The sequence below is a fragment of the Phalacrocorax aristotelis genome, chromosome 4, assembly GCF_949628215.1.
Source record: "Phalacrocorax aristotelis chromosome 4, bGulAri2.1, whole genome shotgun sequence".
In the NCBI taxonomy this organism is placed as follows: Eukaryota; Metazoa; Chordata; class Aves; order Suliformes; family Phalacrocoracidae; genus Phalacrocorax; species Phalacrocorax aristotelis.
The window spans coordinates 82,847,173-82,860,585 of NC_134279.1; the positions used below are offsets into that span (position 1 = coordinate 82,847,173).

A 13,413-nucleotide genomic window follows, 5' to 3' on the forward strand; every position below is an offset into this window, starting at 1 on the left:
CTTTTTAGACAGACTGTTAGAGTGCCTTACAACATCTTCCCACATTGCTCAGCGGAGGTTAAATGCTCTGCTTTTCTCCTGGACACGGTTTTGCTGGCTGAGTCACACCACGCTCCAGGCACTGGGCTCCTCTTCGTGCTGAAGCACTACATTGCGGCGTTGAAAACAGCCATCCTCATTCTTTCTGCTGGTGCAGGAGAGTGAAACTAAAGTAAGACTAAAGTCAACATCAGAGTTGGATGACTAACTGAGTTCTCGCTTCCCGTCTCTGTGCTCAGCCCCCTTGCACCACAGCCTAGTGGACTAAGCAGTGTCCTCATACCAGAGAAAATTAGACCCTGTTTCCGAGATCCTTATTTGTGATAACACCATTGCCTAACTGAGCATTCAGGACTGAGCCTGGCATTGGTGTCATTCATAGCAATTCTCGTCCTGTAATTAAAACCATTAAGGATTGTTGCCAGCCACTCTTCGACCACTGATGTTTAATCCTGTTTCAAAAGCTCGGTGAAGACAATGCAATAGTTACCACCGACTTCAGGAGTATCAGCTCAGTCCCCAGCATCACAAGCCTCTACTAATTTGAACGAAAACAGCAATCTTCTTAGCTGCTAACAGCGGTAGGCAGTCGTATCTACAGGCTTTACACCGGAGCTGGGTATGTAGCATACACTGAGCAGCGCATTATATATTTCCTGTAGCCACAGGTAGCTCATCTCAGCAGTCTGAGGTCCAAAGCAGTTTAAATCACAAATGATCTGCTCCTTGCAGCAGCCGTCACGATGTTTTGCCATGGGGGATTGCCCCTGTAAGCTGCTGAAGCACCAGCCTTCTGCCACGGGTGCCCTGGCTCGCCTGCAGCACTGGCCTCTGCAGAGCAGCCAGCGGAGGCAGGCACAAAATGCACAGCGCTTCTCCCCGATACAGCTCCCGACCCAGCCCCAGGGGAAGGCAGCGCCTGGCTGCTGGGCTCAGAAATTGCCCTGCTATTTTTATCTGCTTTCCTTCCACCGCTGACGTGTCTCTCTGCTTCTTGGTCCTCGGAAAGATTCTACCAGATCTCCATGGTGACTGCCATTGGAGGACAGATTTCCTCACTGGTGTTAATACACCCAAAGCGACATCCATCTGGTCTCACATGACACCACGTTTGGCAGCCGTAGGCATGATGTCCAAGAGCTGGTGAACTTCGTGTGAACAAACAAAGTTTTTGCTGGGCTCTCCTTGCCCCTCCTGCATTGTTCCAGTCACGGTGCATTGTCTGTTGGGAAGTTTTTTTATCCCCTTCTCATTTAATTAAGTGGTGATACCATGATATTCGGACCAGCAGCTTTCAACCTTAGCAAGCAGCAGTGAGGGAAGCCAGAGGCATGCTCATACAATTAGCGTAGTTTATGTAGACCTCAGAAGATGAAACGACAAAAGCAAACACAGAAATGCTTGGTGGTATGCATAGCCTGGTCTTGGTCCTGCTCTTCATCCCCACCATGCCTCTGGCAGAGCGTGAGGTCTCCATGCAGAGGCGGCTCTACCGCACCTGATAATGTGTGGCTGGGAATGGGACCCTTCCAGCATCGTTTTCACAACACAAAATAATAACAATAACCAGATGCTTCCAAAGGAGGGAGCCGCACTCTGAGCTTCAGCGAGGTTTAAACCTCGAGGAGACCTTGACGTCCGAGGATGTTGCTGGGGGCTGGTGGTATTTTCTGGAGAAAGCTCTGCCATGTCCTTGGGTGAAGTTGTCTCTTGGGTTGCGCAGCATGGCGGGGACGCACTGCAGCTCAGCAGCTGGTGGGACATTTTAGGATCAAGCTGAAGGGTGGTTTGGAGTCAGCAGGGAGCTTTCTTTGGGACCACAGTCAATGGCACCTTTTCTGGGTGGAGGTGACATTGTTTATGGGGCTGAGGGGCAGGATGGGGCAGGAGGAGCAGATGTTCATCCATCACGGGGCAGGGGGATGCCTCCGAGTGGAGCAGGGACACAGGTTCATTCCTGCTGGGACCTCTCCTCATGGTGGGTGAGAACAGTGTCCCTGCCATGGGGCTGTGTCCCCTCAGGGGGAGGACTCAGGGTCCCTGCCATGGGGCTGTGCTCCTCATAGTGGGTGTCATGGCCATAAGGCTGTGTCCCCTCACGGGGGAGGTCTCGGGGTCCCTGCCATGGGGCTGTGTCCCCTCATGGCAGGTGTTATGGCCATGAGGCTGTGTCCCATCAGGAGGGGGACATGGCGACCGTGAAATGGGGCTGTTTAGGGACATGATGGGTGTCAGGGCCATGGTGGCTGTGTCCCCTCAGGGGGAAGGACTCGGGGTCCCTGCCATGGGGCTGTGTCCCCTCATGGCGGGTGTCACGGCCATGGGGCTGTGTCCCATCAGAGGGAGGAAATGGGCTCGCTGCCATGGGGCAGCGCCACTCCGGGACCCCTTGAAGCCATGAGGCTGTGCCCCTCGGGGGCAGGTCGCCACCCGCCGCCACGGCGGACGCCTCCCCTCCGGGCAGCGGGGCGGACAGGCGGGCCCCCCGGGCCGCGCTGCCTCCCGACCCGCCGCAGGGGCCGGTGACACGACCGCCGCGGCCCGCCCGCCCCGCTCCGCCCCGCCCCGCCCCGCTCCCCGCCGGCCGTGCGGCAGCGCCGGCGCAGGCCGCGGCAGCGCCCCCCGTCCGCACTACATTTCCCGGCGTGCCGGGCGCGGCGGGGCCGGGTCGGGCCGGGCCGCGGGGAGCCGAGCCGGGAGCGGAGCGGGCGGCCCCGGCGCTGGTGCTGCCGCTGCCCGGGGCGGGGAGGGCTCGGGCCGGGCAGGTGGGTCGGCGCAGCCCCATGGAGCGGGGGAAGATGGCGGAGCTGGAGAGCCTGGAGACGGCGGCGGAGCATGAGCGGATCCTGCGGGAGATCGAAAGCACCGACACGGCCTGCATCGGCCCCACGCTCAGGTGCGGCCGGGGCGGGGCGGCGGGACCCGGGGCGGGGGGTCTTGGCCTTGCCGCCCCCCTCCCCAGAAACTTGGAAGAAATGAGAAAATGTTAATTAATAGTAATTTTTAAATAGTCGTTCCTCAGAGGTACCCGCAGCCCCCTTCGCTTCCCGGGAGGTGGAGGCGCCGTGAGGGGGGAGCCCCGGCCTGTGCCCGGGCCTGGGCCCGAGCCATGGGGTGGCTTCCCCTCCCCGGCTGCGGTGTCACCCCCTGCTCGGGGCTCTGTCTGTCTGTCGTCCCTCCCACGCCCGCCGTCACCCCCCCCAGCTCGGGGCTCTGTGTGTCTGTTGTCGTCCCCCCCGCCGTCACCCCCCCCCAGCTGGGGCTCTGTCTCCCCCCAGCCATCACCCCCCCTGCTCGGGGCTCTGTCACCCCCGTGCTCAGGGCTCTGCTGTCACCCCCTGCTCTGGGCTCTGTCCCCCTGCCCTGGCCTCCCAAAAGCCCCTCTGGGACCTCGCAGGGTGCCCGCAGCCCGCTGCTGCCTTCCCTGCCGTGACCCCGAGCTGCTGGTAAAGAGGGGGAAGGAGGGTGTTTTCCTGCCCTTAGCCCCGAATCTGTGAAAGTTATTCTTGTAAACCATCGCCAGCCCTTTTTTTGTTGATTTGTGTCTGTTTGGCAAAAACCGTGGCTAATTGTGAAGCCCTGGGTATGGGTACAATTACCATCCTGACGATGATATGAGTTAATGCCTCTGTTTGCTTAATGGATCCTTTGTTCTCCTATTAAGCATCTTTTCCCAGTGGTTCTTGCAGTATCCTTCAGCTGGGAGAACCCGTTGCTTCATCTGCGTTAGCTGCCGGGCTCTCCTCCGGCGCGAGGAGCGCAGATGGACGTAGCTGCGTGCCCAGGAGCGCTGCCCGTTCGCTTTTCCTTTTCCTTCTGTTCCTTTCCGCGAGTCTGGGTCTGGTGTTTCGGCCTTTTAGGTATTTCTTAGCGATGCTGGATAGGATTTTGCAGCAGTGGCTTCTGCTGGTTGTTAATCTGAAAGATGCTGATAGCTGGCTTTTTAACTGACACCTGTTTCTAATAAGAAATCACCTGATTTTTTTTTTTTAAAAATATGGTATTTTAGATAAATGATACACAGCTAAGCCCTGTTCTGGCTAGCCAGACAGCACACTGTTAGCATCACTGGCCTGGTAGAAGCTGTGTCATGGTTTTGGCAAACCGAGACACCTCATCCCTCTTTCCCACTCTTTAAAGTAAAACAGAAGCTCCACAAAGAACTTTGTTTCAAACCCAGAATGCGTCGCTCATAGGGCTGAGCACGAGTGTGCGTGTTATCCTCTGGAAGGTTGATGGTACAAATGGGTAGAGGGTATTTACAGCTCATGGTAACCGAACTGATCAGGCTGAGAGGTGGGGAAAGATGGAGGTGCTGTACCAGAAATACTTGGCTTTAAGATCTAAATAGTTGCATTATTGGGAACTTCAATTCGGCGCTAAGCTTTGCTGCATTTTGTGGCGAGGGGAACGCGGTGCCCTTTCGCAGGGCAGCGCAGTTGGCTTCACCTTCCTCTCTCAGGTCCTGTGTGTCAGCCCAGGAGCTGCTGAACTGGGGATTGCGGGGCCAGGTGGGAGTGTTTAGGTGTGAGCAGGGCTGGAGCCTCCTGTCCCACCCCCTCCACAAGAGCCCTTCACCGCTTGTCGATATCTAAGTCTGTAAAGACTCATGGTTTTAAATGAGTCACGTGGCTGTCTTTAAAAATAAATGGGTTTAAGCAGTTTGACTTGCAGTGATACCGCAGTGCGGGCGCAGCATTAAAATGGGAAAGCTTTTAATTTGTGGAGCGATAGAGCACTGGATTTATCTTGCTATAGGGTTGCCCGTTTGTTTTGTTTTTTGACTTTTTGCAGTTGTCTTTCTGAAGTTCTCCTGTGAAACCTTTAAAGGTGACTGAATGGTAGGAGATAGTGAGAATTAGATTTATTAACAAAACCAAAAAAACTGGTTCGAATGTCTGGGAAGTGCCAGAATGAAGAGTGTGGGTGGGTTTTTTCCATTTCATAGAGCTAATTGCAGTTGATCTTGTTTCTTAGTCTTAAGGTTAGATGAGGAGTTGTGCTTAATGCCTATCTTGGCATACCCACAGAAGAAACACTAATAAGTGTCTGGGGCAAAGAAAGGTTTGTGCTTTGCCAGCATTGACTGTTGGAGTGCAGTGGTACTTCATCAGGAGTATTATTAATGATATCAGCGTAAGCAATACCTGCCCCAAGGATTTTTAGAGCTGAAACTAGACCAGCTCAGGGTAAACGCGATGTGCTAGAGAGTCCCAGAAAAGAGGATGATGGAAACTTTATGAAAAAGGTGACTCATTTCTTGTAGGCATCATGGAAGAAATGTGTCTTCAGGAGCCAGGCTGGCTTCCCTTCTAGGAACAGCCGTCCCAAAGTGCAGCTCAGAAATAGGCTGGACTGCTGGGCTCCTGCTGCCAGCGGGGGCTTGTTTACAGAATTGTGCTTTTATCAGTTTCTGACTCGGCAGAACGAGATATTCTGACTGCAGCTGCTCTGTGTCGTCCTGGTGTAGTGCTCAAGGCTGAATTGCTATTATCAGAGGGTGACGGAGGGGTTAAGATGTTAAATTTAAGGTCCAGCTAATTCATCTGTCTGGGTGGGTTTGTGTCCCACCCATCAGGGAGAGCATTTTCTGTTGGAAAAATAGCAAGTGTAGTAACTCTCTTGCCCTGGGGCAGGGGAAGGATGAGATGCCTTCTTGAAGTCCCTTCCAGCCCTATTTTTCTGCTCTGTTCTTGCTGTGATTCTGGGAGTCAGGGGCATGGGCCGGGACTCCATTGTGCCGGGCGTTGTGCAGATGTGGGGTGAAGCCTGTCCCTCGTCAAGGAGAAGAATTTAATTCTAAATATAAAACGGGAGACGAGGGCGTGCGAGGAAGCGTTGCGACAGCCTTGATCTGTGTGATGAGCTGTGCCAGTCTCACATCTATCTGCGCTGGTGGCTCCGATGCCATCGAGGGCTCGTCTCTTTTTTTTTTTTTTCCGTATACCTGACAGTGAATGTCATTGTGTTTGAAGGAGGACACCGAGCGAGTTCAGTGAGCCTTTGCAGGGATCCTCTCGAGTCTGTGATGCTCCTGGAATCAAAATAATCCACTTCAGGATGTCTTTCCTGCTATTCAGCCTCTACTAATTATATCCATTGCTCCTAATTCCACTTCCTTCTGCTGTTCTAATTCCTCTTTTTTTTTTTCTTTTCTCTTGTGTTATGCTTCTTGATTTTGCAGAGTATTTTTGGATCCTCTCTCTGTATCTAGGCTTCTAAGAATCACTAATTCTGCAGGATCAGATAACTTTCTAGGGGAAAAGAAGCTCTTCCTTGCTTAAAACAGCCTCTTGACTAAGCTGTGACACCTGAGTGCTCTGATTTTTGTTACACTCAATTGACTTTCTGTCCACCTCGCCTTTTTTCAATTTTTTTTTTTTGTGATGGGACACTAGCGATGGACTGTAATATTCTAGCTGCAGGCACTGTGAGTGAGGGTGCTTGCTGCTCTGCTGGGATGCCTCTGTGGTTTCTAATCCCACTCACTCTTTGAGGAAAGGGTAGTCCCTCACCCTGCGAGCTCGTACAGCGTTTGCTGAGTGCTTGTCCTGAAACACCTTGCCGTTCCTTTTGATACATAGAGATTATTGCACAGCTGATGCTGTCTTGCTTTCTTCTGTGATTCTTATTGCCTCCCTTTATTTTACCTTCTCCCTGGCCCTGCGCTGTGTGCCCTACTCCTAGATTATAAATGATTGACTCAAACTGGTACAGAATAAAAGCAGGAGGAACAGTGAGATTACCTCGCATGACACCCGGTAAGTGTGGGCTGTATAACTTCACCCACTTCTCCCTGTGCTCAGCCTGCCATCTAAGGATGAGCCCGTGCGATTATCTGACTTGCTAATCATTTAAAAAGAGTTCTTGGCTTCAGCCTGCGGTGTTTTGCTGCCCTTTCCCTGTGCTCCTCCGCAGTGTCCTTTAACACCTGGTGTCTTCTCATGGTTAAAATACAGGCTTTGATTTTTTTCAAGCTGCTTCTTTTCAGTTTTACAGCTTGAGCTCTGCAAGTCTATTGCTCTTGAAAACCCTTTTCCTGCTCTCAGGCTGCATTTGCAGCTTCTTGAAATTGGCAAAAAATTTTTAAACAGCATTTGATAAATTAAAAACGCCTGGTCTGGCCACATAGATGTAGCTACAGTATTCCTGCTGTCTCCTCACTGTTATAAAGGCAGCTAAAATTGCATCGTTACTGTAGTAGTGTCCTGCTTGTACCCTGCGAGACTGGAGCCGCTCTGTTTTCCTCAGTGCAGAGTTATTTTCTTGGGGGCGCAGTTGTTCATAGCTGTGGTTCTTGGCTCCTTGGTGCTGCCTCTGCACCTTTGCGCTTGGTTCTCCTGCAGTGCGAGCGAGTTGCTGGGAAGGATCAAGATTTCCAAGCGATTGTTCTCTACGGCTGCCTGATTTCATGGTTTGTTATTCTGCCAGCTTTTGTGTCATCTGCAAATTATATCATCAGTCTTTTTTTTTTTTTTTTCCCTCTTTAGATATATATTTGCTTTCTAGATTGTTCCTTAGCGGCTAAGATTTTATCAGTTTTGTTGGGACTAGTACTTACCTGTGGCCCTTAGAAAAGTGAAAAATGTATCTCAGGCAGCAATTAATCACCCAGGCTGTGCTTTTATATAGAACTATATTTTTAGTAGGAGTTTTGGATTTGTCTGCTAATTATGTGTATTCAGAGAGATTACAATGTTGTTTAACCCAAGAATGAAATTAAGTGTACTTGATAGGGTAGCATTTCTACTAAGCAGCTCTTGACTGAGATTAAAGTAGGGCTATAATTAAGCTCTATTCCCTGAATCCTTTAGCAAGTCTTCCATGACTGTGTCTGGGATTAGTGTTGCTCTGGCTGACCTGGATCTACCTGGCTGACCCATTTACTGTACTGGCAGCATGTGTGTTCATGCCCTGCCTGTAGCTGTCCTCATGCCCCCAAGTTTATCTTAAACAATGGATCTGGAGGTCCTCAGCTGCCTCATTTTTTGGATTCTGGGTCTCCTGACTCGAATGCTTCTCAAATAATGTTCTCATTTGGGAATAATGGATATAATTAACCTCATCTCCCATTGGGACATCGCCTTAAGTCTTGGTACCCTCAGGCTCTGGCTGGCTGTATGGGGACAGCGTTGAGACACCTGGGCTGGATGTGTGGGAGTGAGAAGCGGCCGTTGCTTCTGGCTGAAGCTTCAAGCTGTTGCTGCAGCCAGTCTTGCTGATGTCCTTCGGTGCTACCTCGGATCCAGGCTGGAGCAGTGTGACAGTGTAAACAGCAGCAGCTTGTCTGAGATCCTGACTCCTGAGCTGGTACTGATGACCTGGAAGGGGGAATGTTCTTTGGTTTGTTTCAAACAGAGCTGAGCTGGAACTGTTACAGCCCTGTTCCTGTTGCATTCAGGTTTTTGGTGCTGAACTGGGAAAACTGAGGCTTTGCTCTTAGACATAAAGTTAGGGATGGGATCCAGCAAGTGCTAGGGCACTTACTCAGCCCCACTGAGCTCCCCAGTGCCTCTGTAGCTGAAAGTTGCAGCATTAGTACGAGCCCGGTGTTAAACCTGGTTGGAAGATGTGTATAAATGGACAAATAACCCAGCTAAAAAAATATTATGCTCTAATACAGCTTCACTTCAGCACATTTTGCCGTGATGTAGCACAAATACTGTTTCCAGCCCAGGGAGGAGGTTGTGTGGGGATGGGAGCGAGGGACTTGGTGATGGCAAAAGTCAAGATTGAGCCTTGCTAGATTTATTGAAGCTCAATGAGTTTGTCCAACCAGATACTAACCTGCTGCTTCGTTCCTAGCATATAGTCCCGGTCACTGACACAGGCTTAGTCAAGCTGCCTGCGGTTGAGTGCGTGTTGCTTCTCGTGGTTGGGGCTATCGGGTGTATTTTGGTGGGCCAGCATTGGCTTAAGCAATTTTCTCCGTCTTTCATTTGCTCCTCCCAGGCGTTGGTGTGGCGCAGCATTTATGTGTGTGGTGAAACACAACCCTCCCCTTTCCCACCTTATGTGAGTTGTTTTTGCAGCTGAATCAGTTTGCTCCCACTTCATCTTGGGCTCATTTTGTGGCTTCCCAGTGTCTAGACTGGCACAAGGATTTGGAGGTGGGGTACTGGGTCTGGGGGCCAGCTGTGCTGTTGGACATCTAACATCCATGAACTTGGATGTGTCCCTCTTCCATGAGCTGATTGCAATTCCCTCACCTGGTAGAAGACTGTTTTACTTGGTTGGGGAGTGTAACTGGTTTACAGTGGGTTAGATGAGCATGAGAACCACGACACGATAAGGAGAGGAGTAGCAGTTTTGAGTCTTCTGGGTTGCGTGCTAAGAATGAAGGCTGGCCAAGCTGGTCCAGTTGTCTGCTGCAGTGGGTGAGATGAGGATAATGGTCTGCGTTACAGATGTGAAGCCAGGGGTAACGACAGGCGTCTGGCGTAACAGCTGCCCTATTTGTATTTTGGAGTGGAGGAGGGAAGATGCTACAGTGTCCTTGTGATCGCCCTTGGGACTAACTTTATTGGTGGTAGGGGACTGTGATCGCTGCAGTTTGTCCTTCGGCTGAGCCTGCCTTGGGTGAGGAGAGGGGAAGGAGACCCTGGATCAGCTTTGGGATGAAGTGGACCTTCCCTTGCATGTGGCAGGGCTGGCTAAGAAGTGCCTCCTCAAGGTCCCAGGCAGAGTAAGAACTGATGAGCATCTCAAAATCATACGTGGTACCTGTAAAAATCCTGAGGCTGACTGCTGTGAGAACTTGCACGTATCAGAGCTAAAACTATACTGAGCTGTTGTCCTGATTTTGCACCCTTTAGCTGTGCTGTGAGCCACGCTTCACCTTGCCTTCGGGAGTCCCACCTCTACAAGTCCCATCCCTTGCTTTACATACAGCAATTCATGAAATGCTGACCGCCAGCAAAGCAATGCCGTGAAGAAATAGCGCAGACAGTCTAGATGCTAACTATTGGCCGCAGAGCTTGCTCAGGAAGCTGCTTGTAACAACTGTAAATTGTCTGCTAATAAAAGCCTCGCAGGATCTTTTGAAGCATCTTTCAGCCCATTCTCCTGCCACCCAGACGGGGAAACTGCAATCTCCTGAAAATGAGCCTGGCCCTCTGTTCATATGTACATAATTAAGCATCTTTTAAAAGCCAGTTCATTGCAATACTGCTTGAATTATATTAGCATTCCCTTCTGGTCAGGCTGATGCTGTCCAGCTCCAAGTTTTCTGTTGCAGAGAAAAGCATCAGCAACTGCTCCTGCGGAACAATCTAGTACCAGCAGTATCGGGAGACGGACTGGTCTGGCTTAATGCGCGGAGCATTGCCAATCTCTGCCTGGAGGTATGCTTTACTTAATTATCCCGAGTTTTATGGATACCTTCTCGTTTGCAGTGCTGAGGTTCTGCAAACAGCTTTGGGATGGTGAATCCTTGTAATTCATACAACCCTTTTTATTTCAGTCCGCACCCTGATGCGATCTGAAGGGAACAGCTTGGAAGAATGTATCGCTCAATTATTTATAGCTTATTTTCTTTTTTTTCTTGCAAAAGTACATTCCTTTCTGGAATTTAATGAATCGCTGTCAAAAGACAGACTATCAAATTCCTGTTCTGTGGGATGTGGTCGTGTGTCTGGGCTCTCAGTAGCTCACTGAATTTATTTTTCTGCTTACCCCCCAAGCACCTCATCTGAGATAGCAGTACGTGATAGCAGCGTTGTGAGGTAGTAAGCTACAAGGGGATATTTCTCTTGAATCTTCAGGGAAAGGCTGCTCTACTAATATGTCTTGGTGTCTTCTGGAGTTGTCACTGTGTACGACTTAGCAGTATTTCATCTCGAGCTGGCAGCTGACTTCATCTTCAGAGCTCTCTGCTGTCCTGCCTGTAGGGGGTTGCAGAAATGTAGTAGCTTGGGGACTGGGTTGACTGCCCCTCTGTGGGCAGAGTCCTGTGGCATTTAAGTCTACCTGGACTGTTCTTTCTGTCATGCTCTTTCTGATTTCACTTTTAGTGGCTTGAAGGATTTTTGTTGTTGTTTTCTAAAAATAAATAAATAAAATGGCTGTTTAGCCCACGGCTGCAGAAGCCCGATAATACTGACTTTGTGAGCCTTCTTCCCAAAGGAGAGCAAAGACAATCTTTGAGGAAAACCGGAAATGACTGGGATTGCTTAATCTAGAGAAGGCAAGATGGGCACACAGTTCATCTTCAGATGCAGAATAGACTGCTGAGAAGTTGAAGAAAAGCTGCTCTTTCATGACTATGCACAGGCTGGGATCTGGGCTACAATTGCAGCAGTGGGGATTTGGGATAGATGCAAGGAAGCGCTTTCTGACTAGCAGTCGAGAAAATAATGAAAATGTTTGTACTGGTTGCCTCAGAAGCTTTTCTTCATCATCCTGACTCTGAGGGTAGTGAGGAGTGGGTGCTTATCAAATGAGCTACAGAGCAAATGCAGACATGTGCTTCCAGTGTTTTGCAGTCTGTGCTTTGGAGACTTACGGCACAGCTTGTACCAGCGTTTCTCTGTTCAAGAGCTTCCTGTGGATCTTTTCTCCACAACAGTCTTGTCAACATTTCAGTCTGCTAGTGCTCTCACCCTGAAATGTTTTACAGTGATGAGTTCTGCAGTTTAATTGTGCATTCTGTATTCCATTAGGGTTTAAAATTTGGGTTTTTTTCTAGGACAAGGTCTGGGCTTGCAAAGAGGTTTACGAGAACTAGTAAGTCATATTTTTTTTTTGGCCTTCCAAGCTGAAGGTTCTTAATCAATTCATTCTATTCTCCTGCTAAAGCTGTTTTGAATTGCTCATTATCCCTGTTGCTTTTCTCAGTATCTTCCTCCATGCAACTATCACCTTTTTGCGACAATGCTGGAAAGATCAGAGAGCTGCACACAGCGATCAAGATGCAGGTTCACGCCTTCGGATGTGTTAAGTGGCACAGCGATGTTTTCTGCTTTGCTTTTTCTTCTTTTTTTTTAACTTGCAGTCTCTGTGGTCTGAGCCAACGCTTCTGACAACATAGCCACAACACTGCTGGCGTCTCTCCTCCTCACTGGTAGATAATTTGGAGCCCCTTGCTGTCAGTGCATTATAAAGGCTTTGTCCCCTGTTCCTCCCCTGCAAGAGTCCTGCTTTCCACTGCTGGCGCTGAGCTTTACTTGTTGTTTTGTCACCTGATGCTCGGTGTCGTGAGATCCTTTGCAGCTTTTTGCTTTGGAGTTAATCCAGCCGAATAGTTCTGTGTCCTCTGCAAAATGTCATCGTGATGTTCATCCCCTTCTCTAAACCACTGTGAAACACATTGAACCAGAGGAACGTCAACCATCTATTTTTTTTCCTTTGAATTTTCACAATGCTTTTAACATTCAAGTGCATTAGGTTGACCAGATCCCGCCTTGTTAACAAGTCTGGCTCCTTCAAAGGGTGCTAGTGAATAAGATGCGTGACTGCCACCCAAAGAAGCTGTTGTCTGCTTCTCTGTATTGTACTTCTTACGTGTTTGCAAACTATTTCATAAAAACAACTCCTACTTTGCCCAGTCACGCTTAGTGCTCTGTAGTTTGCAGGATTCTGCACGCGCTGCAGAAGCCACTAAAGAAATTGGTATGATGTTTTCCATCTTCCGCTTCTCTTGTGGTCACCACAATATTAGCAATAGGTTATTGCCAACCTGGTGTTTGCGGCCTGGCGGTTCTGTGTAACACACCTTTCGTGTTCTTGCGCAAACACAACTGTTCGCTTTACTCAGCTGGTCTAAACCTCTTCTATTAACTTCTCAGGCTGTGGCAGCAAGAGAGGTTTGGGGGTAGAAACTCCTTGGTCCCATCTGTGGAATACAGCAAAACATGTCTCCAGTCATTCTACTGTCAAAAGTTTTCCTGAAAAGCTTGCGCTCCATTCCCTGCTCTGGCAACTTCCTTGCTTCTGATGTTTGAAGAAGCTACTAGTCTTTCTTATATTAACTAATTAGCTTCTCACATGTCTTTTTTTTTTTTTTTGCGCAGATTATTTCACACGTGAGCTTAGCTTACTGGGATTTGTGCTCTTTAATTTTCCAGAATTGGAAAATTTTTCTTCTATTCCTTGAAAGTCTCCTCTGCTGCTGTTTAACCATGGTGTCTGAGGGGGTTGTGCATGTGTGTGTGAGTGTTCAGAGCCTTTTTTCATAGTTAGTATACTGCTGCCTTAAAGACATATTTATGCGCTCTTAAGCAGTTTCATTGCCACCCACAAGCATTTAATACTTCTAGCTGTTGCTTTTTAATTTCCGTTTCAGGTAGGGAAGAAATGAAGAAGGATGCTGGTTTTCTTCTTTGTAGCGATATGTGACAATAACGGTTTCTTCCTGCTCCCACAAAGGTGCTTGAG

General features: G+C 49.4%; 1 protein-coding gene across 7 annotated transcripts in view; it reads left to right on the top strand.

Annotated features, from left to right (window-relative positions):
* The first annotated feature begins 2,698 nt into the window (after positions 1-2,698).
* EXOC6B (exocyst complex component 6B) overlaps positions 2,699-13,413 on the top strand; it is a 306,224-nt gene continuing 295,509 nt past the window's right edge. For 6 of the 7 annotated variants that reach the window (XM_075092267.1, XM_075092268.1, XM_075092270.1 and 3 more), the window contains exon 1: positions 2,699-2,935. In XM_075092267.1, coding sequence (XP_074948368.1) covers positions 2,823-2,935 — 113 coding nt within the window. In that variant the 5' untranslated portion in view covers positions 2,699-2,822. The remainder of the gene's footprint in view (positions 2,936-13,413) is intronic. The other variant, XM_075092274.1, reaches the window with a different exon arrangement.